General features: G+C 42.0%; 1 protein-coding gene across 1 annotated transcript; it reads right to left on the bottom strand.

The window, feature by feature from the left end:
• Window positions 1-6,913: 6,913 nt before the first annotated feature.
• LOC103721426 (gibberellin 2-beta-dioxygenase 8) lies at window positions 6,914-23,724 on the bottom strand. Its single transcript, XM_008811625.4, has 5 exons — window positions 23,303-23,724; window positions 12,399-12,719; window positions 8,685-9,142; window positions 7,704-8,025; window positions 6,914-7,391 (listed from the first exon to the last, which is right to left on the bottom strand). Exons 2-5 carry the CDS (start codon window positions 12,456-12,458, stop codon window positions 7,152-7,154), a joined length of 1,080 nt encoding a protein of 359 aa, XP_008809847.3. The 5' UTR covers window positions 12,459-12,719; window positions 23,303-23,724; the 3' UTR covers window positions 6,914-7,151.
• Between the last annotated feature and the right edge of the window lie 1,948 nt (window positions 23,725-25,672).

Genomic DNA, 25,672 nt, shown 5'->3' with positions numbered 1-25,672 from the left:
TCAAACTTACATGGACAATAATTTCATTGGGGGTGTAGTTTCTTCACTTGTACTGGAAAAAAAAATGTTGGATTAAAATATTATACAGTTATTATTATCTGGTAATGGAATAGAAATAGTGAATGGAATAGAAGGAAAAACAACACTTAAAAGTTACCTAGTATGTGGTTTTTTTTGCAGGTGGTATTGTTTGCCACTCTCTATGCTCGCTATGCATTGTTATATTAGTTTTGTTTTTCTTTTTGCATAGGAAATAATTGGGAAAGAAAGTTAATAGTAAAAGTACATTACCGAGTTGTGCTTGGTGACATTTTTGTAAGAGTGTTTTTCTGAAAAAATTCTGAATGAAGGGATGTACACTGCAAGAGGAAAAAAATTATTAAAAAACAAAATAATATGCATTATATATGATTAAAAGTTTTTCTCAACAAAAATGAAAGAAAATTTTTTTCCTCTCCCGCACCCCCTCCTCCCAAAAAAAAAAAAAAGCAAAGTTCCAATGAACTATATATATATATTGGCTATATAGATCACATGAAAAAATATGCCCTTCTTCTCTAAACCCATACTCGTTTTTGGGTTTAAATGGGTCGGGTCGGATCGGGTACTTGATAAATCAGCTAAAATTGCCATCCTTATCTGCAGCCAGATTATTTTCTCCTCCATTGCTCGGTGGGTTAATGGTCTGAATGTTGGGGAAAGGGAGGAGGGGGAAGGGGTAGGGCCAGGTCCAGGTTTGGGCTTCGGGGCAGGGTCGGGCTAGGCCTAGCATCGTCCCTGGTCCAAAATTGCTTCAGATCTTATTGTTAGGCGAAAGTCCTACACAAACTAACTCGTCTCTAGGCCATGACCCCGATCAGAAGCCACCCGGGCCTGGCCCCATTTCCGGCCCAACTCGTCCTTAAAAGCTCCCTTCATTTCCTGGTATATCTTCATTCTTCTCTGACCTTACCAAGAAACCACCTTCGTTGGCAAGGTATGGTACCTATATCTTGCTCTAATCCTTTATTTCCGTTGAGGAATATAAGATCTTTTTCTGTTCCTATTCACCTTTTCCCCTCCCTTTAGCATATATAATTCCAGATTTTAATATTAGTGGATTTGAATTTGAAAGTCTTATGAAAGCTAGTAGCAGTTAGGTATCCAAGAACTTGAACAGGGGAAGAGCTGAAAGGAAACTTATTATTGAATGAGATGTAAATTAGCTTAAAGTTTTGAATTTATCATGTCTTATGATCCAGTTTACTGCAACATAGAATGATTTTTATGATTTGTTGATAACTAAAATTCTAAGTATATGTGCGAAAATTGTGCTACCTGCTGCTGATGGCTATTTAATATTTGTTATTTTTATGGTTATTGCTTGCTTTTATTGTGCTATGAAAATGGAGGTTTTGTTGGCTCCATGGAATTCCTGATCATGATGAAATCCTTGTGTCCTCAAAGAGGGAAAAAATTATATGTGAAAGAGTGTTAAGAGTAGCTGCAGTGTTATGCTTTCCTTGTCTTTGAGAACACATTTTCTGAACTTTTTTATCATCTGAATTTGAATTGATCTTGTACATGATCAGCAGGATACAATATCTAGATCATCCTTTAAATATGAAATAACCCTTGAGATACACATAACCTGAGCTGAGAAACAAGGAAATGCAATGCATGATCGATGGTGCCCCTTAAAAATCTCTTGGCCCTAAAGATAATGCACCATTGGGCTCTATTAGGATTGTAAATAGATGTACTCAAATAAACCTACAAGATTGGCTGTGCTAGATCTTTTATAACTTATTGCATTCATTAGTTATCAATGCTAGACTGTCCTAGTTGCTCATTAGGTTCACATTGTTCGTCTTCAACCAATTACTAGATTCATCAATATTAGGCAATCCTCCCTGGCCACTAACTTGCCTTCTAAATTTCCTGTTAGATTTGTCTCTTAGTAACTTTCTAGAAATTGAGCATCAATTTTCAGAGAATTTATGTTGACATCTAATCATCGCAATTTGCTTAGACTTGCATGGAGTCTTCATGACTTGAAGTTACATTCCATTTCTCTCCTCTTTTTATGGGTGCTTAGATGGTGATCATGATAAGGATAAATAGTAGTTAGACCTCTTTCTTTCTCAGAAAATGTAATTATTAGTGCTCTTAAGTGTCCTTTATGGATTGAAACCAAGTCCTCTTTCAGTTCTTCCTTTATGTAAGAGCGAACTCTTTAATCTTTATTTATTTACTAGTTTGAGCAAACATGGTCATACAAACTCTTACACCGCGACTTTGGATCTCGTCTCAACCTATAAAGATACTTTAGTGACCACGTATATTTGACTCTTGATCGTGAGAATCCATTCTTCTGGCAAGATCACATTGATGTATGTCCTTTGTCATATCTTGGTTTTCAAAAGAATTTTTTCTCTCTAGCTGATATATTATCTTTTTGTAAATGGTTATGTCCATGATCATCACTCTGTTTTCAATTCATTGAGGAGCACATCTTAAATTAATCTTGCAAATCTAATTGCTTCCCTTGGACTACAGCATGGTCTGATCGAGTGGATGTTATTTTGAAATACACACGCACGGGCATACACATATATATGTTGTTGGGGGGAAAAATGGACCACCCACAAATTAAAGCACCCAAATCTGACAGTAAGGCCGAGCTCATGCAAACCGAGCTCAGAAGGCCGAGCTCAAAAGGTTGCCGAGACCAGAAGGCTGCCGAGCTCAGAAGGCCGAGACCAGAAGGCTGCCGAGCTCAGAAGGCCGAGACCAGAATGCTGTCGAGCTCAGAAGACCGAGAACAGAAGGCTGCCGAGCTCAGAAGGCCGAGAACAGAAGGCTGCCGAGCTCAGAAGGCCGAGACCAGAAGGCTGCCGAGCTCAGAAGGCCGAGACCAGAATGCTGCCGAGCTCAGAAGGCTGCCGAGCTCCGAAGGCCGAGACCAGAATGCTGCCGAGCTCATAAGGCCGAGAACAGAATGCTGCCGAGCTCAGAAGGCCGAGCTCAAAAGGCTGTCGAGCTCAGAAGGTCGAGACCAGAATGCTGCCGAGCTCAGAAGGCCGAGACCAGAATGCTGCCGAGCTCAGAAGGCCGAGACCAGAATGCTACCGAGCTCAGAAGGCCGAGCTGACATCAAAAGGCCGACCTCGTCGTCCACCTGCTGCAGCCATGCCCTGCAACAGCCTCACCGCACCATACTTTACTTGCCGGCCACGCCACGACATATCAACTAGGGACCATACCCTGCTACGACTGCAACGTCTCACCATTCCCAAGAATGTACTGCACTGCGCGCCACAAGTAAGCTCTGGCTGCACGCCATCTTCTTCCATGATGGGAACGGACCATCCACGGCAACTCATTATTTCCACGCCCACGTCGAATCGTGATGGTAACCCATTAATTCGCCCAGTCATATCACAGGTAACCCTGGCACTTCCTCTATAAAAAGGGAGCTTCTCCTTCTAAAAAAGGGGCTTCTTCCTTCCAAGGGAGGGCTTCGGACTTCGAAATACAGTCCCTCTCCTTCTCCAAAATTAAGCCCCCCTCTGACTTAAGCATCGAAGGGCCGGCGCCGGAAACCCCGGCCACCGGCATTTTTGTAGGTCTTCCGGAGGACGCCGCCCGTCGACGGACCACCACCCGCCATTCTCGCGCCGGAGCTCCTCCTCCTCAGCCGACGGCCGCCCCCGGGTCTAATTTCCAGCAACAGTTGGCGCTAGAGGAAGGGACCGAGTTGCGGCCATGAAACTAAGGAGCAGAGGAGTCTTTAACGCCTCTCAGCATCATGTTCCAAGTCCCAAACGCTCAGTTCAGAATTCACCACCAAGATCTCCGGTAGATCAAGTTCTACAAGTCCAACTCGAGCACTTCGATGCGCTAGTGCAGCAAGTCCAAGCGCTAGCCATTGCAGCCCAAAGCCTGCAACAAGTGGAGGCCCCTCCTGTGCCGCCTCCATCAACTAATCGAGCTCGGCTCGATCTCCATCAACTAATCGAGCTCGGCTCGATCTCCGTCAACTAATCGAGCTCGGCTCGATCTCCATCAACTAATCGAGCTCGGCTCGATCTCCATCAACTATCGAGCTCGGCTCGATCTCCATCAACTAATCGAGCTCGGCTCGATCTCCATCAACTATCGAGCTCGGCTCGATCGCCAACAGACAAGGCCAAAGAAGGCCGCTGAGTCGACCTGAAGCACTTAACTCCAACTGCATAAGAGGTACACCCTATTTAGCATGCACATCTCCATAGATATTTAGCTATATTACAAGATGATAGACGACTGGACTACTTCCTTCGCCCGAGCCAAAAAGCAGCTCGAACTCGGAAATCGGAGGGTAGTGTTGGGGGGAAAAATGGACCACCCACAAATTAAAGCACCCAAATCCGACAGCAAGGCCGAGCTCATCCAGGCCAAGCTCAGAAGGCCGAGCTCAAAAGGCTGCCGAGCTCAGAAGGCCGAGACCAGAAGATTGCCGAGCTCAGAAGGCCGAGACCAGAAGGCTGCCGAGCTCAGAAGGTCGAGACCAAAATGCTGCCGAGCTCAGAAGGCCGAGACCAGAAGGCTGCTGAGCTCAGAAGGCCGAGCTGACCTCAGAAGGCCGACCTCGTCGTCCACCTGCTGCAACCATGCCGTGCAGCAGCCTCACCGCACCATACTTTACTTGCCGGCCACGCTAAAAGACATATTAACCAGGGACCATGCCCTGCTACGACTGTCAACGTCTCACCATTCCTAAGAATGTACTGCACTGCGCGCCACAAGTAAGCTCTGGCTGCACGCCATCTTCTCCCATGATGGGAACGGACCATCCACGGCAACTCATTATTTCCACGCCCACGTCGAATCATGACGGTAACCCATTAATTCGCCCAGTCACATCACAGGTAACCGTGTCACTTTTCCTATAAAAAGGGAGCTTCTCCCTCTAAAAAAGGAGCTTCTTCCTCCCAAGGGAGGGTTTCGGACTTCGAAATACAGTCCCTCTCCTTCTCCAAAATTAAGCCCCCCTCTGACTTAAGCATCGGAGGGCTGGCACCGGAAACCCCGGCCACCGGCATTTTTGCAGGTCTCCCGGAGGACGCCACCCGTCGACGGACCGCCACCCACCATTCTCGCGCCGGAGCTCCTCCTCCTCAGCCGACAGCCGCCCCCGGGTCTAATTTCTAGCAACATATGTATATATGATATTTCATCTGAATGATTGAGTCTATAAAAAATTAATTACTTTGACACTCAACAGAATAGAGTTCATCCTATCTTTGGTGCCATTTCATTTTATTTCACTTCCATTATGATTTAGAATTCAAGAAGAAACGTTAAAATAGATTCTAAGGTGATAAGGTGATCTAAATTTGAATCAAATTTAGTAATCAAAATTGGGATGTCAATACTTTTTCATGTGCAAGCGCACCCATTGCTGTTCAGTTTCAAAAGCTTTCCCTTACGGTTCGGAAAATGGTCAATTTCTGAAACTTAATTCAAGCTTTAAAACACAAATCATCAATTCACTTAATTCAGATTCCAGCCAATTACAATTTACAAGTTCACATCCTGTTACTGCTTGTATGCTTTATAATTTTCATCAAGCTGCACGATATTGCTAAGGCCACTTAAGCTGTATGTTGCACCTGTGGCTAAGCCTGTGATAGCCTACAGTCTGGCCTTAGCAACATAGCTTTTCCAAATTATTCATTTATGATTGAGTAATTTTTAATTTTGGACTCTTAATCCACCGATTGAAAGCAAACTCAATTTGTTGCTCTTCTTCCAATAGAACAAACAGTTAGAGCTGAATGCAGGAAAAGATAAGATTTAGTAATGCCTACTCTGTTTTTCTAAATGCTTCGTATATTGGCTGAGAGGAGCTTCCTTCTTTTTCGCTTGTTCTTTCAATGTTGTTAACCAAATTTCCATGTCCAAAAAAGTTAACCGGTGCCCTACGTCCTTTTTTTTTGGTAAGAATGGAGGTTGCCAGGAGCAGCCCCAGAATTTATTCAGATCAGAAAGTATTCACATAGTGAGAAGAAAAAGAATTTACAAGGGAGAGACAAGAGTAAGAATGCTGTTGCACACAAGATGCCAAAGTTATCACACTCTTCCAAAGATTCTTATGCTGCTTCTCAGTGTTCTGGTTACAGAGGCACTCCCAACTGTGAAATTTAGTTGAAGTCTTCTGGAGAGTCGCATGTATTGAGTGAGGCCTTCTCAGAGAAATCTGCGAGTTCCGTTCTCTCCAGATTTCTGAACAGATGGTTGCTAGAAGCTGATTCCCTGCCCTTCCATTCACCAGATGCCTGTTCTTTCTTCTCAATTGTCCAAAGATCATGAAGATTTGTCAGCCAACCCTTCAACTTCAATTGCGTTTTCTTGATGGCAGACCAGATGCTTTTTGAAAATGGACATCTTATAAACAAATGGCTACCTTCCTATGTTGCTTGGATCTACTTGTTTTCTTTTACTTGTTGCTTGATTACTGGCTCTATACATGAGGATGATATATATATATTGCAACCCTTTTATCACTTGATGAGTATTTGCGAGAGATGATTTACCCTGTGATTTATTTATCACCAGTCAATAACTTCTGACTGCATTGCTTTGAAAGATAAATAAGTTGCAGAAACTGCTTTCATAGATGATACTTATAACCTAGTCCACCTGAGCATAAGGAGACTATTATTGTTAATTTGATTATGACTTCCCTAAACAGAAGGTAAAGATTCTTGAGAAGCTAAACAAATGCTTATTGGGATCTGCCATATTTTGTTAAGGTTAATGCATGAAATATGACAGTTGGAAGAACGTTTTAAAAATGATTATACATAGCACAGAAACACACCCTTTCTTGATGAGCAAACCAAACACTAGACTTAATTTCACCAAGCAAAATCGCTTGCATTGGTGGTTAACAACCACTTACATAACTTTTATTTCCTTTCTGTAATTTTTAAGATGCCATCTCAAATGCTGTAAACCTGTTTTGATTACAATATTTGCTGCTTCTTTTTCTGTATGAAATATTAAAATCTAGCCTTTTGGCCTAAAAACGGGAAATAGGAGAACCCGCAAGAAGTGAGGGGGTCTGAAAGAAAGAAAAAAGCTCTTGCCATTTTATCTTCTTATGAGTACCGGCCCTTCTATGGTCATGTGTTTTGAGCAAGGAACCTTGCAAGCCCAACCTTGTGACCTGTCCCTCTAACATCCTCTTGGACTTGCTGTCTGTACTCCCCAAAGCTAAACTTTCTATAGATCGCAGGCTCTGCAAGGCTCCGTATCACAGTGTCATAGGAGGGGCAGAGGAAGTATGCCACTGAGAACCTCTCCTGTTGGGGGTTGGACATAACTCTATGTTCCACACTCTTGTACACTCCATTACTCCATGCCTGCATGTGTTCAAAAATCAAAATGAACGACAAACCATAGTGATTAAAATCAACTTTAACCATTTCTTCAGTGGGAATCTAATCGTTTAAAACAAGCTATGTCGGTACTGCAAAAATCCTACAAGATGCCGTACTTAAACAAGATCGTGTTAAAGCATGGTTCCTCCTCTAAATTTTACTCCTTGAGTCATGCCACCTTATGTTTTACCAATATAATTGTCCTCAGTAACTCTTATTTTTAAAGCAGAATCTCCACAGTTCTCTTAGGAGATCACCATAGTAGAAAGCTATGGCATTTGAAGGTTTATATACCTGGAACAGGTCACCAATGTTGACAATTAATGCATCAGCATTGGGTTTAACAGTGATCCATCTCCCATCCTTCATCAATTGCAGCCCACCTACTTGATCTTGGCGTACTATGGTCAGGAAACTAGTATCAGTGTGAGGGACCAAACCAAAGACTCGATCTTTTACTGGGCAGGGAGGATAGCGATTCAGCCGTAAATAACTAGAATCGCACGTGCAATTCTCCGTTATATACGTGCCATCATGGCCCATTCCTTCAGCTAAAATCCCCGCTAGTAGATGTGCCAACCACGACATTGCCGTTGAGAACTCCTCCATTATGTGCCTGTATCAAACGAAAAAGATCCGAACAAAGGAAGCAGGGAAGCAATTGCAGACAGAAAAAGATCTGAACAAAACAAAGTACAAGAGATCTAGGATTAAAGAAGCAGGGAAGAGATCAGAATTAGAAGCGTAAGAGATTTTAGAGATAAAAATATGACTCCAGTAGGAGAATGAAGCATGGACTCTTTCATGGCACCGAGGATAGAGGTGCCAGACTGCAGGTTAACATTGCCTCAATGTCGGAGGTAGTATGTTCTTATCCTGCTCTTGTATCAATCCATATATGATTTTAAGACGCGCTCAAGAATAGACTAAGCACCTTCGGTTAGAAAAAAAGAATAAGTACCTGGTGCTGGTTTCAGCTAGAGTAATGTAATATTTATAGCATAATACAATATTATAGATATAAATTATTATTATTATTATTATATATTAATATTTTATTAATATAATATTTTTAGAAATTAATTTTTGATTTTTTTTTATTTTTTTGAATATTTTCTGTAATTATAATATTTTATCATGAATATTTTGGAAAAAAAATTATAAATCAAAATAATTTTTCGATGTACACTAAAAGTGCATTTTTTAAAAAAAGCCCTATTTGTTCAGCCAAAATACCTCAGCCTAGGAAAAAAAAGTAAAAATAAAAATAAGTACCTGGTGCTGGTTTTGGTGACAGAGGTGGCCGGCGTGAGAGGGATATGATACGCCTCGGACCATGATAATTGCCTGAGGGAGATAGGCCTCGGCGTCCCCCAGCGGTAATTCTCGGGCGACAAGTCCATTACCTTCTCGCTGGCCTTCTTCTCGAACGGGAGCCGGAACACGTTAGCCTGCAGCTCGCGTATCCTGTCCAGGAGACTACTGGAGACGCCATGGTTCCCCAGCTGAAAGAAGCCCCACTCGGAAGCAGCAGCCATGATGTCTCTCTTGCACTGCTCCGCCTCGGACTCGCCATTTAGACGGCTGAGATCGATAAGGGGGAGCTCACACTCCTCGGCTTCCGCCGCTTGATCAGTATCGGACGACTCTGGTTGGCTGTCGAAGAGCGCTTTGTATGTTTTGAGGAATGGTGGATCGGGGTCCATTAGCACAGTACCCTGGTCTTCGACACTCTGGAAGACAATGAGAATGAGACGAGGTTACTTCTTAGTAGACGTCACCAATACTAGCTAGGTGCCTAGGTGTCGGGTTGTACACTAAGGGCTCGTTTGGTTCGCAGGAAAAGGAGGGGGGAAAGTGTGGTCAACGGGAAAGTAATGAAATGCCTCTTGTTTGGTTGGAGTTTTCAAAGGAGAGAGATGGAAAAGTTGTATTCCCATGGGAATATGATTCCCACATTTCATGGGAAAGTCTTTCCCATGAGAAACATGGGAAAGTTACTTTCCCATGAGGTGGGAATCACTTCTTTTTTATTTTTTCCCAAAAAGACCCTTCAGCATTAAAGAAACATTAAAGAGGCATTAAAGACCTAATTTTTATTAAGGGCATAATAGGAATTATACACAACTTTCCTAGGAAAATGGATGGTTAACCAAACATAAGCACTTTGGAAATTTGTCACTTTCCCATGGTTAACCAAACATGCCAAAAGTACTTTCCTAGGTATCCTCTTCCTAGGAATCTGATTCCCAGGAATCATATTCCTAGGAGGGAAAATACTTCCCGCGAACCAAACGAGCCCTAAGGATTTGGGATCCTGTCACCCGCAGAGGTGACTGGGTAGGCTTACCTCATGGGGGCATAATTAACTTACAAGTGGGCTGGATGGTACGCGCGGCTAGATCCGCCCTTTTCAACTAGACATTACTTGGCACGAACCGACCATGAGCTGCTTATTTTAAAATTTATGCTATCAAATAAATAAAATGGTTTAGAGATTTTTAAGATCTGCGCAATGGATGATCCAACCGTAGTTTCGTGCCAAAAAAAGATGAATTTTTTTTTTGTGCGAAGGATACAACCAGATCTCTTTATCTGGATCCAATTAAAACCTGATCCAAATTAGTTCCAACGTATCGCTAATTACTAATCGAAATTTAGGATCTAGGACCTTTATGGGTTGCGAGGTTAACATGAACTCTTGTATATGAATGTTAAGACAATGTCACAAGCAATCACTATTTCATTGCTATGTTGCCAACAATCAAGTAAGAACTATGAATGGAGTAGTATAACAATTTTGCATGTGCACTAAATCTGCTTCTATTATTGCATAATCCTTGTACCTTTGTCGTTTTTGTAAAGCAAGATACCATATAAAAAACAAATGGGATGGATTTTTTATAAACAATAATAATTACAAATTTAGGATTGATGTATAATTATTTTGTTAATATCTATTTTTAGAAGGATGTTCTTTCTAAACTTACCAAGTGCTTGCTGGCAGAGCAAACGCAATCCAACATCATCTAATCCTAGTATTTGATGAGCTACATCCAAGTCTAGCTTTCAAAATTTTTAATAATCAATTTAAGAGAAAAAAATAAAAGGTCTTCGACAACAAATTTTGCAACGTAAATTCCACTGAATCAAGGCAAATAGAATTTGATAGAAACATGGAAAATATTCGGATGCGTATTAATTTAGGAACTCAAAAATCTCTATGGTGTATGATTTGCACTGCAGAGTGCTATGCAACACTGAATAACTGCCATCAGGAGATGGATGGCTACCAAACACAGCACCCTAAAGGACTGATGCTCTAATTTAGGATAAGAATCTTGGAGCAAGTCACCTCCTCACACGCGGTGATTAGATCTGAATTTGGAGACAAAAGATGGAACAGGAGGGAATAAGCGAGGACATTTGGATTTTGAGGCGAATACAAGAGGCTTTTCCTGTGTCATTTTCGATAGGAGCAGAGCCGCATGAACGTCTCCGGATTTAGGGGGCGGGCCGGGCGTGTCTTGGGCGAACGCGCCGTCCCGGCGGAGTATTTTCTACTCAGGTTTTTGCCATCTTCCTCGGGTGGTGGAATGGTGATGGTAATTTTTAAATACGGCTGGCTAGACCTGACGGAAAAGAACATGGTGACCATAGCGATTATCTAATGACAGCCACTACTGTTAAGTCCTCGAGATGAACACTATTTATATTTTGGGGGTGAGTGATGCTATGGGCTCCAATCGTTGCATCAAAATCGGCCCCATGGCATGCAATTTAAATATTGGTGCGCTCCCTATTTAGATTTTTTACCAATGGAGCTTTTCAAGCCTAGCAAAATGAGGAAATTGAGGTTCATTGATGGTTACTTTATATTGGGTTATTATTGACGGAAAGTATTATGCTTTTATGATTGATTTCAATAATTGTTGACCGGTAATTTGGCATCAAACAATGAGCAAATAAAACATAACAAAATTTAGATATAGCTGGTGTCTAACAGGAAACCGCAAATATACAACCCTCGTGCATAACTTTTCTGTGCGTAATTACTCTTTGGGGTCCCCTATATTGCCGCTTTTTATTCATTTTACACAGCCAAGAAGTCTTCATTTTACACATATTGCAAATTGATGTATCCTCATCCCAAATTTAGTAATAATGGCTAAATTAAGAAACTCCTACATCGAATGATTTTGGAATTTAGGGTACATTTGGTTGCAGAATAAAACTTGAAAGGATGAATAGAACTTATGCAGATATTATTAGAGGGATAGGACCCATTCCATGGGTCAGGGTTTTTTCAGATATTTGGTTGGAGAGATAGGTGGAAGGAATAAGTGCACGCATCTAATCTATATTGAGTTTCACAATGATTTAAATTTTATCACAGCGATGAAATTGCTCTCCTACTCTTTATATATTTTAGAAAATGATCGAAGGCGAAAAGAGTAATTATGGGGATACCTTTCTCTATTTCTATGATGTAAGTCTTTTTTTTTTTTTTTTTGATGAAAACCTTAGCTAAGATGACGGCAAAAAAACTACTTGAAAAACAATAGCAAACAATAGAGAGAAAGCATGATATTCGATAATATGAATATTTTTGGCATAGTTTTAAAGTTATATAACTAACATTTCGATTAATCTTGATTTCCCGACTCCCGAAATCCTTGGTTCATGTTATTGATTTATGCTTTTAAAATATATTTTAATATTTATCCAGTTAAAAATGTTCAAGAGCAAAAAGTTAGCATGTCCGATAAAAGGCCAAATTTTATTTAAAGGAAAGAAAAAAAAAGGATAAAGACAAACTCACAAATAAAATACGCTTAAAAATGTATCAAAGATCTTTTCCCATCATATGTACACATTCACCTGTATGATAACAACAGTATTTGCCTTGCACCATATCACGTAGCAGACATGTAATTATTTCACAGTTTTAAATTAAGATAAAGGAAACAAAAACAGAGTTTTCGGTACCTGAGACGGCAATGCTTCTGTAGTCTTTCCCAACTCCTCCATCAATTCCTCCCTTGACATGTTCTTCACCCCTTGCAGTGGTAGTATCAAAGAGCTTAACAATTTATAGATTTATGGCAGTGATAGAATTAATCCTCCACGCGTAATATGTGTGGCAAAACCCCTGAGAGCTGTCTCTCCTCTGTCACCCCCTCACTCATGAGCGAGGCGCCGAGGTCACGTCGCCTGAGACTTAATTTCCACACGCTTAGACCACGGCTTCGCCGCTGCGTCCAAAGGAGCACTGCTGGTTTTATAGTGGCGCCAATGGGCAGATGGAGCCTAGGAGAATTAGTGAAACAATAAAAGCCATTAACTTGTGGCCAATTTGGTGCTTACGACTTCCTAAAGTAGATGATGGGTATGCTTGCAGTGACTTGCAAATCCATAAATGCTGTACCCTTAGATAAAATTTTGTGGCCAGATGCCAGACAACCCAAGAACTAGTCAAAAGCTACTCTTTTTATCTGGACAAAATAGAGGTGATGGAACCACTAACAGTGACAGTCCAACATTTTCTTTTCCAAATTTCTGAAGCAAAGGTGGGCAAACGCATCACTTCATTTGACTGTTCGACAAATTGACCATGGCAGCTTCTCTACCACTTCTACTTCATCTCAAGGAGAGTGGATTATCAAAGTCCCTGTTAAGGGTACGTAAGCCTTGAATTCGGATTTAGTTTTAAAAATTAGTTCATTGGATCTTTCTTACTATTATAGATTACCAACTTTATCTTTTCTTCCAAATATCTTGATGCCTTTCCATCCTTGTATAATAACCATAGTGGTGCTTTTTTCCATTACTTTCCATTTTGCTTTTCTTCGATCTCATCAATCTTGAGAATATGATCATGTTATACGACTAGAAATATGTATCAGAGCAGACATCAACTGACGCCTGCCAATAGTCCTCCATATTTCCACCTTGTCCCTGCTCACCGTCTCTAATATCTCTCATTTTGTTTCCATTAAATTGGATAACCACAGCTATCTTTTTCGGCAGTTCTGTTTCTTCCAGTCCTCTGATCCCACAAGTCTTTGGGATTCATTGATTGCACATTCCTATGTCCGGAGGAATATGTTAAAAGCTCCAATGGAAAACTTGATGAAAATCTGAAGTATAAAGAGTGGAAAGCAAGATTAACTCCTCTTGGTTTAATGCAACACTGGTCACGTAGTTTGGCTTGCATTTGAGCAACAATGCTTATCCCTCTCAGCCTCTCACGTTATCCAACTAAAATATGATCTACAAGGAACAGAGAAGAAGATATACTCTCTGACTGCCTATCTCCAGCGTATCAAGCACCTTGCTGATTGTCTTGCCGCCATAGGCAAACCAATTGATAACATCAACTTAATTTTCCACAATTTGAATAGCTTACATGGTGAGTGCGAGTTTGTTTCACTCTTTTTATCAAAAGCAGATGGAAGAGGAGGATGAATGCCTTGAGCTCGAAGGATTTTGATTAGTAGAATGTTACCTATACTACTGAAAATTAAAAGATAACAAAGAGGAAATAAAAATATTGAATATCAGAAATAAAGATTCATTCATAATGATATTCGAAAAGAAGCCTTTGTTCTTTACAATTTATGATCTTTATACTCTCCTCTCCACATTCTACCATTAACTGCTAGGAGGCATCTGAATTCCCATCTTCGCCATGTGTCATGGTTGGTTAACATTACTATTTTATTTCTCTTGTCAGTTATGAGCTTTAATTTCAAATTCGAAATCTCTCTTTGACTCTTCATTAACTGCCTATGTTCACTTGCAGCATGACGACACATAAACCAATTTCAGCCCTTTGTAACTTCATCAATTTGTATAAGATTGGATTTTGGTGATACAACTATTCATCCTTCTTTATCCTAATGGTACAACACTTTCTTTTGGATTATTTATACCTTAACCTTTTATAGCCAGAATCCATCGTCCTACCTTTATTAACATTACCTATCAGCCAATTTTACTAATATTACTCATCAATGCCTCTTGATGTGCCAAATGGTATTGTTTATTGTATGATCTATAGGGTAAACAAGGTCATTTATGTCACGCCCCCGCCTCTGCGAGGTACGTGAGGCACCTAGTGCCCATGTGGGGGCCACATGAGGGGGGAACACGAGGCTCCCATGCCAGATATTGTCCGGTTCTGGGGCTTCATGCAAGCGTCCTTCATCCCTCCCCGATTTTGTTTTCCACCCAAAATATGTCTGCAGGATTTGGAGACACCCGCCTCATATGCCCAGGCTCTGAAACAAGTCTTTCCGATGTGGGACTATTGGGCCTCACACCCTTCCCACCATCGGACAAGAGCCGTCCTTGGCTCTGATACCAAATGTCATGCCCCCGCCTCTGCGAGGCACGTGAGGCACCTAGTGCCCACGTGGGGGCTACATGAGGGGGGAACACGGGGCTCCCCTGCCAGATATTGTCCGGTTCTGGGACTTCACGCAAGCGTCCTTCACCTCTTCCCGGTTTTATTTTCCACCCAAAATGCGTCTGCAAGATGTGGAGACACCCGCCTCATATGCCCAGGCTCTGGAACGAGTCTTTCCGATGTGGGACTATTGGGCCTCACACCCTTCCCACCATCGGACAAGAGCCATCCTCGGCTCTGATATCAAATGTCACGCCCCCGCCTCTGCGAGGCACGTGAGGCACCTAGTGCCCACGTGGGGGCCACATGAGGGGGGAACACGGGGCTCCCCTGCCAGATATTGTCCGGTTCTGGGACTTCACGCAAGCGTCCTTCACCTCTTCCCGGTTTTATTTTCCACCCAAAATGCGTCTGCAGGATTTGGGGGACTATTGGGCCTCACACCCTTCCCACCATCGGACAAGAGTCGTCCTCGGCTCTGATACCAAATGTCACGCCCCCGCCTCTCTGAGGCACGTGAGGCACCTAGTGCCCACGTGGGGGCCACATGAGGGGGGAACACGGGGCTCCCCTGCCAGATATTGTCCGGTTCTGGGGCTTCACGTAAGCGTCCTTCACCCCTCTCCGGTTTTATTTTCCACCCAAAACGCGTCTGCAGGATTTGGAGACACCCGCCTCATATGCCCAAACTCTGGAACGAGTCTTTCTGATGTGGGACTATTGGGCCTCACACCGTGGGCACTAGGTGCCTCACGTCCCTCGCAGAGGCGGGGGCGTGACATTTGGTATCAGAGCCGAGAACGGCTCTTGTTCGATGGTGGAAAGGGTGTGAGGCCCAATAGTCCCACATTGGAAAGACTCGTTTCAGAGCCTGGGCATATGAGGTGGGTGTCTCCAAATCCTGCAGACGTGTTTTGGGAGAAAAATAAAATCGGGGAGGGGTGAAGGACGCTTGCGTGAAGCCCCGGAACCGGACAATATCTGGCAGGGGAGCCCCGGTGGTCCCCCCTCATGTAGCCCCCACGTGGGCACTAGATGCCTCACGTGCCCCGCAGAGGCGGGGGCGTGACATTTGGTATCAGAGCCGAGGACGGCTCTTGTCCGATGGTGGGAAGGGTGTGAGGCCCAATAGTCCCACATCGAAAAGACTCGTTCCAGAGCCTGGGCATATGAGGCGGGTGTCTCCAAATCCTGCAGACGCGTTTTGGGTGGAAAACAAAACCGGGGAGGGGTGAAGGACGCTTGCGTGAAGCCCCAGAACCGGACAATATCTGGCAGGGGAGCCCCGTGTTCCCCCCTCATGTGGCCCCCACGTGGGCACTAGATGCCTCACGTGCCTCGCAGAGGCGGGGGCGTGACATTTGATATTAGAGCCGAGGACGGCTCTTGTCCGATGGTGGAAAGGGTGTGAGGCTCAATAGTCCCACATCAGAAAGACTTCTTCCAGAGCCTGGGCATATGAGGCGGGTATCTCCAAATCCTGCAGATGCGTTTTGGGTGGAAAACAAAACCGGGGAGGGGTGAAGGATGCTTGCGTGAAGCCCCAGAACTGGACAATATCTGGCAGGGGAGCCCCGTGTTCCCCCTCATGTGGCCCCCACGTGGGCACTAGGTGCCTCACGTGCTTCGCAGAGGCGGGAGCGTGACATTTGGTATCAGAGCCGAGGACGGCTCTTGTCCGATGGTGGGAAGGGTGTGAGGCCCAATAGTCCCACATCGGAAAGACTCGTTCCAGAGCCTGGACATATGAGGCGGGTGTCTCCAAATCCTGCAGACGCGTTTTGGGTGGAAAACAAAACCGGGGAGGGGTGAAGGACGCTTGCGTGAAGCCCTAGAGCCGAACAATATCTGGCAGGGGAGCCCCGTGTTCCCCCCTCATGTGGCCCCCACGTGGGCACTAGGTGCCTCACGTGCCTCGCAGAGGCGGGGGCGTGACAATTTAAAGCTGCTATTCACTCGCAATCGACCTGTTTCAATTGAAGGATTATTTAAACAAAGTGCTGCTACTATTTTATCAGATGATGTTTCTAGATATCATATCCTTTTCACCGATAAGTCGGGATATTCTTGGTTGTTTCCTTTATGTGCCAAATCTGATGTCTTCTCTATTTTTATAGACTCAAAGCTAAAGTTGAGAATCAACTTAAACCAAAACTAAAACTTTGCAATTAGACTGCCGGAAAGAGTTTTTCAGTAATCCTTTTCGGTCATTTCTTTCTTGACATGGTATTAGCCATCAATTATTGTGTCTTCACATTCAAGCTAAATGTAAACATAGGCATCATGTTGCAACTGATCTTGCTCTATTATCTCATTCTTGTATTCCCTTGTTCTATTGCGTTAATGTCTTTAGTTCAGTGGTTTATCTCATCAATCATTTGACTCCATGTAACCTTGGATTGAAATCTCCATGGGAATTACTATTCCATTGCACTCCAAACTACACCTCCCTTCGTTTCTTTGGCTGTGCCTACATTCCTTGGCTAAGGCCACATAATAATCATAAGTTGGAGTTCGGTCTCGTCTGTGTGTCTTTATTGGTTACAATTTGAATCATAAAATCTATTGCTTCCTTGATCCCACCACTAGTTGCATTTATATTTCATGTCACATTATCTTTGATGAGTATTTCTTTGCCTTCCAGAAGTCTACTACTGAACCTCTCAATGAAAACTCAATCACCAACTTGATGTCATCGCGGTATGATTGCTAGATCGAGTTAATGTACTTCTCCCATATCTCTTGCCCTCCTTGGGCACTCTATTTCTAGCCAAGGTACCATTCCTCCTATTCCCTCAGAATAGCTGCAAACCCCGTTCCTAAGTCCACTCCCCATGATTACGATAATCCCAATAGCAGACCAAAAGTTACAATTGCATCACTCTCATGCTACCAATGCAAATCCCATGATCACTCACTCTAAGTATGGCATTAGTAAGAAGAAAGTCTTCTCGACAAAACATCCATTACCTTCTGCTATACAAGCCACTACAAATTTGGTTAAACCCATCTACTTCTCTACAATTAACATGAATTCAGAATAGCGCTCTACTATGATAGAAGAATTCAATGCTTTGCAATGAAATAGTAGTTAGTCACTTGTGTTCTACTTGCCAGATATGAGCTTAGTAGGATGTAAATGGGTGTATCGCCTTAAATGGCGAGAAAAAAGATACTTTAATATGGTACAAGGTTAGACTTGTTGTGAAGGCTGTAATCAATAATATGGTTAGACTACTCCGAAACTTTCATCCTAGAAACCTTTTACCATTCGAGTGGTACTTGCTTTGGTTGTTCAATTTGGCGAGACAATTCATCAAGTTGACGTTAATAATACTTTTCCTAATGTCATTCTTCACAGCCACCAGGATTTGTTGACTCCAATACCCTAATTATATCTGCAATCTTCACAAAGCCCTCTATGATCTCAAGCACATGCCATAAGCTTGGTACGACTGTCTCACAAATTTTATCTTGAACATGGTTTCTCTGATACTCATGTTGATCAATTCTTTTTGCTCGGTGGCACGATCAAACAAAACTATTTAATTAATCTATTTTATGATATTATGACCATGGGGGATGATGGGTCTTATATCACCCATCTAATTGGTCAACTTGGCTCTCAATTTTTCATAAAGGATATTGGTCCTCTACACTATTTTCAGGGGACTGAAATCACCAATGGTTGATGGACTATTTTATCTCAAACAAAATATGCAGCTCTGGATCTTCTCCACTGAGCCACTATAGTTAATTTCAAATCATACAGCTCTACCATGGTGCTTCTCACAAATTATGCTCTTTGTTTGGTGATCCACTATCGGATTCTTTTAATATTGAAGTATCATTGGTGCATTGAAGTAAATTAAGCTTGCTAGTCAATGCATGCCTCAACATGCGATCATCTTATTGTTGTAAAGAGAATCTTGCATTTTCTTGGCGTACCTTGGATCTTTAACCTTTTGTGATGTCGATTGGGCTAGTGACTTGGATACCCAATGCTTATGGCTAGTGTATTTCCATTACTATCTTATAGACTGCTAAGAGACAACCAACAATAGCCCATTCTTCTATTGAAGGCGAATATCACACTCTAGCTCATAGTACTACTAAATTATTTTGGATTATTCAGTTGCTTACAAAATTGCATATATTTATATCATCAGCTCCTATTTTTTGGTCTGAATATGTGTCATATCTCTGGCCTCCATTTCTATTTTTCATGTGTACACTAAATACATCGAAATATAGTGTCATGTTGAGAGAGAGAGTTTGGAAGGATATTGATGTGCAATATGTTCCTAATTAAGATCAGCCTACAGATATCTTTACTCCGCACTTCAAACTTCTCAAACGGCTCATCAATTTGTGGAACTGTGGTATACTGGTATTTGACTTTGCATTTGAATATAAATTTTAAGAATTAGTTTATTGGATCTTCCCTATTATTCTGGAATCCACTCTGCGCCTCTGCAAATCCCAACCAAAATCCAAAAGGAAGATCATTCGTCATCGTCCCTCAAAACCTAGCTTCGCCGACGATAGGGTGGTCGGGACTCCTCTTCACCACTTCGCCGAGCTTGCACGGTCGACGACGACGATTGGCGAGTGGCGACCGGCGAAGTGGCGACCGGCGAAACCCTAGCTCCACGCCTCGTCGCCTCCACCGCTCGTCCGCTCTACCTCTGGCCCTCTGTGCCTCTGCAAATCCCTCGGCAAACTGGGTTTAGGCGCGATTCGGGCCATTCGGCAATCAGCAGACAGCCAGACACATTTGGTTCGGTCACCGCGATTCGGGCTGGGACGGGCCCGGGCCGGGCCAATGAAATACCCGAGCCCGACCCGAAATAGAAATGGGCTTAATCATTCAGCCCGAGCCTGGCCCGAAATGCATTGGGCCTAGCCCATAGCCCGGCCCGCGGCGGCCCGACCCGAGCCCACTTCCAGCCCTAACTACTGTAGTATGGAACAGCATGAAAGGAATCTCCACGTACTGGTTCTTATTTGTTTTTCCAAATATTTTGGTATCTTCTAATCTTTGTATGAGAACCATAACTATGCTTTCTTCCATTTCTATATAATAGCCATAGCTGTATATTACTTTAAATTTTATTTTTATTCAATCCCATATATCAATCTTTGAACTATGATCTTGATGTGTGATTATAATTATACAAATCATTGAAAGGTTCTGTGTGAACCTCTTATGCACCGCACTTTTCATTAATATTCTATCTACAAAATACCATGGCCAACATCCTCGCAGATTTTTTATGCAAAATATTCTTAAGATTGATGTAAAAGATTCTATTGAGATTAGGTTGTGGTAGACCTGACCACGGTTCAGTTCTAATCGAGAAACCGGATCGAAACCAAACCGGAAAGAACCGGACCGGAACCGGAACCGGAACCGTGTCTCACGATTCTTAATCGAACCGGAACCTTAAGGAATATGGTTCGGTTAAGGTTCCAGGTTTGATGGAACCGGAATCGAAACCGAATCGGAACAGGAACCGGAACCGAAACCGAACCGGAATCGAACCGGAACCGGAACTGGAACCAGCGGTTCGGTTCCGGTTCGAACCGAAAAAAACGACTATTTTATCCCTCCTAACAACTAAAAAAGGGCTAATTTGAGGGGCATTTTGGGAAATGACTATTTTACCCCTTCTAACAACTAAAAAACGGCTAGTTTGAGGGGCATTTTGGGAAACGAAAATTATCCCCAACACTATATACCTCTCCAAATCAATTTTTTCACTACACCACTCAATCTTTCAATCTCTCTCTCTCTCAATTTTCACTCTCTCAATTATTCAATCATTCCAATTCTTTACACATTCCATAACCTTCCCATATTTTCATTTTTTTCAATCCAATTATCAAAAATGTCTTCCTCCTGCTCAAATAAAGACACAAAAAATATATATTCCAAACCTAAATTCTTGGGATCTAAATTACCGACCCCCCTCTATTGATGAGTAAATAATAAAATGAGGTACAAATTATCATGTTGTATTAATTACACAATCTATTTGTATTTAATTTTTTTCCAAATTAATTACACAATCTATTTTTTTTCAAAATTTTATAACCGGAACCGGAACCGTTTAAAACCGGAACCGGAACCGGAACCATTTAGAACCGGAACCGGAACCGCCTAGAACCGAAACCGGAACCGACGGTTCTAGAACCGGAACCGAACCGACTATTTTCGGTTCCGATTAAGGTTCTAGATTTTTGTGGAACCGAAACCGGCGGTTCCGGAACCGTGATCAAATCTAGGTTGTGGCGGAATTATTATATGAATCTTATCTCCTGCACAGAATATTCTATTGGCATGTTACCTCCGTTTCCTATTCCCACGGTTCGACGAGGCTAAACGAACACTCAAAGGAAGGCCAAAGGATGATTGCTGTGTACTCGCAAGACAGCTTGTCCTTAAATATTACTGGATTAATTAAGAAAATTTTATATTTCGCTTCTAAAATTTTGAAAATTTTTAAGTAGCCTCTGAAAAATAGTTTTCTATATCAATATGGTCCAGTTGGGGGTATCAAATGATAAAAAATATACTTAATATTGATTGAAAAATAGAAATAGTAAAAATATGGGGGGTCATGATACTGATAAAAACCCCTCCACCAAACTCGGTAATTCAACTGCCGTCTCAAATGAATTAATTGACCCCATCATCGACTTCCAACTCCAGGAGCTCGTCCACTGCCAGTCCCGGCTCCTCCATTGTAGCGACTCTAGAGCTCTCTCACGACTTCTCCGACTTCTCCAGCTTCAACTCCAACATCTCCAGTGAGCTATATAGCACCATGGCTGTGGCTCCCTCATACCAACAGCTCCCAACAACCCCACTAGAGTCTCGCTGGTGGTAGTGACACTGAGGATCATTGGTCTTAGGACTCGGGTTCTTGGCGTATCACCTATCAAACTTCTGAACTTTGATTGGGTCCTTGGGGCCGATCCTGGCTCCAATCCCCCACCTCGGGAGCATCGACCCAATGGTGCAGGAGAACATGTCCATCGCCATGTTCGACCTCTCACTAGAGGACTCAAATCGAGCGGCAATGAAAGCAAAACGGGATATGGCACCGAAGCTTCGACTTCTCTGGCATGGATGGAATCATAGAACTTCCAGGGTTTGTTTGACGACTCGAACCAGGTGGCTATCGAGGTGAAGTAGGACATGAGAATGAAGCTCCACCCTCTTGGCACAACACTAGTCGGACTTCCAGGCTTTGATCAGGTCAAAGCCAGATCGAGGACTCGAACCGGGTGGCGATCGCAGTGGTTGCCAAAGTGAAGTAGCTGCTTTACATGGCCGTTAATGGGAATAGCAATGATGAAGAAGGTCAAGAAAAAAAAACTTTCTTTCGCATGCTCGAAAGGTTAATTGGAGAAGAGAATCACTTGATTTACATATGTTCCTTTGCACAGAAATGAAAGCCAGGGGCATTGCAGAGAGGCAGGCAGGGTTATCAAGTTATCATGCGATGATCACGTGATAACTTTTCTTAATAGGAGATGGGCGGCTGGACCATATTGATACAAAAAAAAGGGTATAAATTAGTTGGAAATTTTTTAACTCTTAGAATTGAAATGTTTTCTGTCCGAAATTGAAGGATATTACTGCATTTTTCCCGTGTATTAATTGTCCATTTTATTGAGTCGTAATCACTTGTCCAGGGAGAAGAACCAACGAGCCATAGGAATATAATGGTAAAGAGCTATAACTCCTAGCTAGGGGTGTCACTTAGCCAACCTAGATCGCACGCTCTCATAGCTGGCCAAGAGAGAGTTATTAAAAATTATTAAGCTTGAATAGAACATTTTGGCCTACATTTAAGGCCTGAGCCTTGAATAAAACCATGTTAAAACAATGGCCTTTCAGATCAATTAGCTAGAACGAGCATAACTATAATTACAGGATGAAAATTATATCTATATGTAACATAGATTATGTTTTCGTATGTATTAAATTAACATCATTATAGAAAGTTTCATAAACCTATTCTTCTTCTTTTTCTTTTTTCAGAAATAAGATGGTAAAATGCCACCACCCAAGATTGAGCTCGATCTGGACCTGTCCTCAAGAGAGGGTGTCAATCAGCCTGTTGGCATAACTATAACTTCAATCAACTTTGATATTCCAACTAAGTGGGTTCTAGTGGTCTAAGTCTTCAAACAAAGTTTATATTATATAAAATCAGACTTTAGCAAGATAATATCATGCATGTGGGGCCAAGCTAATCCCAAATCACTTGAAAACTAACAGACTAGCTATATATATATATATGTATATGCTCTCATGTAATGGTTGATGCATCAAGCAAAAATGTACACATGCATATTCAAGCAAATAAACATATCACGGAACCTTATTTATCTAAACTTAAAGATAGAATAAGAGCTCTTACGCAAGTTAAAACCAAAAAGGCAGCATGAAGTGATTGGAAGAACTTACTAATTGGAGAAGAGAGGAGGGAGCACACAGTGGGAGCAGGAGTGGGAAGAACCAACGTGGAGCTAGAATATTTATATAGATGGCCGACCAAGCATTGGCCAATTGCTTGTTTCTGGCTGTTGAGAAGAACACGTTTCCGGACGGAGTATCAAAGGAAATGGAGATTAAATTTTTGCTACAGTGATTAGATAGATACTGGGAGGAGATAAAGAGAAAAAATGAGAGGGCGCCAAGGAATGATGCACGGTGGGGGGTGGGGAAGGGATAGAGTTGAAGGGGAGATTGCAGAATATCTCTTTCTTCTCTCTCCACTGCCATCAAGCCACATGACGGATTCATACGCCTTCACTGTTCTCATTGCACAACCCCCTTCCCCTCTCTCCCTCCCCCGGCCCCCCTCGGCCTCAATCTCTTACTCTCACACACTCACAGTCTCTTTCTCTCACTGGCCATGTCGGTATCGTAGGACGACTCGTGTGCCAACTTTCGCTACGGAGAAACGTGGGCATCGCTGGAGCCGTGTGCCCTTTGGAGGACGGCGGAACCCATGCAAACACGGGCTACAAGGAATCCACGGAGGAGCGGACACGTAGCCATGACGGTGTAGGTGACGTCAGTAAAGAGGGCAGGGCTTGGTCTTCTAGAGTTCACCTATGAATACTCCTGCGAGAAGATGACAAGATCATAATCTAAAGGCAACGTGCCGTTTTGGCTACCATTACGCTTGTGGCTATTGTCTGCATTATGCCCATGCAGCATCATGAGAGTTCTGCAAGGCTTTAGATGAGATGAGAGGCTTCGAGATGAACAAAAATTATATGGGAAGGCCATCACAGAATAAAATATAATATGGATTTTCTATTTTGCTATGTTTATCCTAGCATCCATCTTAAAAAAAAAAAAAGTTAGAAACTTTATTAATGAAGTCCTCATTATCGTAAATAAAAAAATAAAAAAACAACTTGCATGTGGCATTCTCTTTCTTTCTTATTTTTATAATATATTTTTTACGAATACAGACTACATGGTCAAGTGATATGCACTGAACAAATTAATCATTCGGCAAGCTAATACATACATCTAAATAAATCAATGCATAATTTTCAGAAAATGATATTCACAAGTACATAATATATAGCTAAGTGATATATACTTAATAATTAGTCGTCTAGCAACTCAATACGCACCTCCAAGTAAATTGATAAACAGTTTCAGAACATTATATTACTAGTATATATTATATGGCTAGGTGATACACACTCATTGACTTCCTAAAGAATATTATAAGCTTCTTTGATACACATATAACAGTGATCCAAAACACACCTCTAAATAAATCGATTCATAATTTTCAGAACATACTTTTTACTAATACACACTATATAGCCAGGTGATATATACCAAATAAATTAATCGTCTACTAAGCCAATACACACTTCTAAGCAAATCAATGTACAATTTCCAAAGTATGGTGTTCGTCCATACTATTAGATAGTACATTATTTTTTAGCTTTGTCTAACATAAAAAATTATATACATACCATTTTTTAGAATTTATGAACTTTTCAGTATAAAGATTCTGAAAAAAGAAGAGAAATTTGGAGGAGAAAAGAACTTGAAAAAAAAAAAAATCTCATCAATGGGAGAGATGGCTTGACGAAAAGAGGACGGATAGTGAGACTTGATGAGAAAGAAAAAGGATGCCGAGCATGATTTTCTTTTCTTCTTAGTTTTTGGGACACATGACCAAGTTCCTGACTTTTGGATTTCTTCACCAGGGGACACATGGAAAAATAGGAAGTCCACTCTATATTTTCTTCTCCCATGCTCATCCCATATCATTTCTGTTCGAGATAATCCAAATATCTAGGACATGGATAGATCTAACCACGTAATGGTTAATTACGTGGTAAAAGACAGCAAAGGAATCACTGAAGCCACCTTCCGGCAAAAAGTTTCTTTGAATCTAAAAGGCAAATATGGGCATATTCATCTAACGCATGCTGTATTTCTTGTTGGGCTATCAATCAGGATAAAACCACCTTTTGTTCGTAAATTATGATTGGTACGCACCCAATTGGGTTGCTTATTATCTGATCTTGATATTCCTCGATGCTGCAACTTGACTTAAAGCAGTCGTACGGAGAGAGAGCGATGCTATGGTAACCGAGGAATATCACTCAACAAAATTACTCAAGTGCTCTGCACCACTCACGGTGGTTCATTATACGGTACATTTCACGATGCCGATTCAAGGGATCCAGCGAGAATACATCACACGTGATGTTTTGAGTTACTTGAGTATTTTTGAAGGGGATATTGTAGGATCACTAAGGCTGCAAATGGGCCGGATTAACCTATGATCCGATT

Source organism: Phoenix dactylifera, unplaced genomic scaffold (assembly GCF_009389715.1).
Source record: "Phoenix dactylifera cultivar Barhee BC4 unplaced genomic scaffold, palm_55x_up_171113_PBpolish2nd_filt_p 000643F, whole genome shotgun sequence".
NCBI lineage: Eukaryota > Viridiplantae > Streptophyta > Magnoliopsida > Arecales > Arecaceae > Phoenix > Phoenix dactylifera.
Note: the sequence above shows the minus strand (reverse complement) of the source record. Positions and strands in the feature narration are given on the sequence as shown.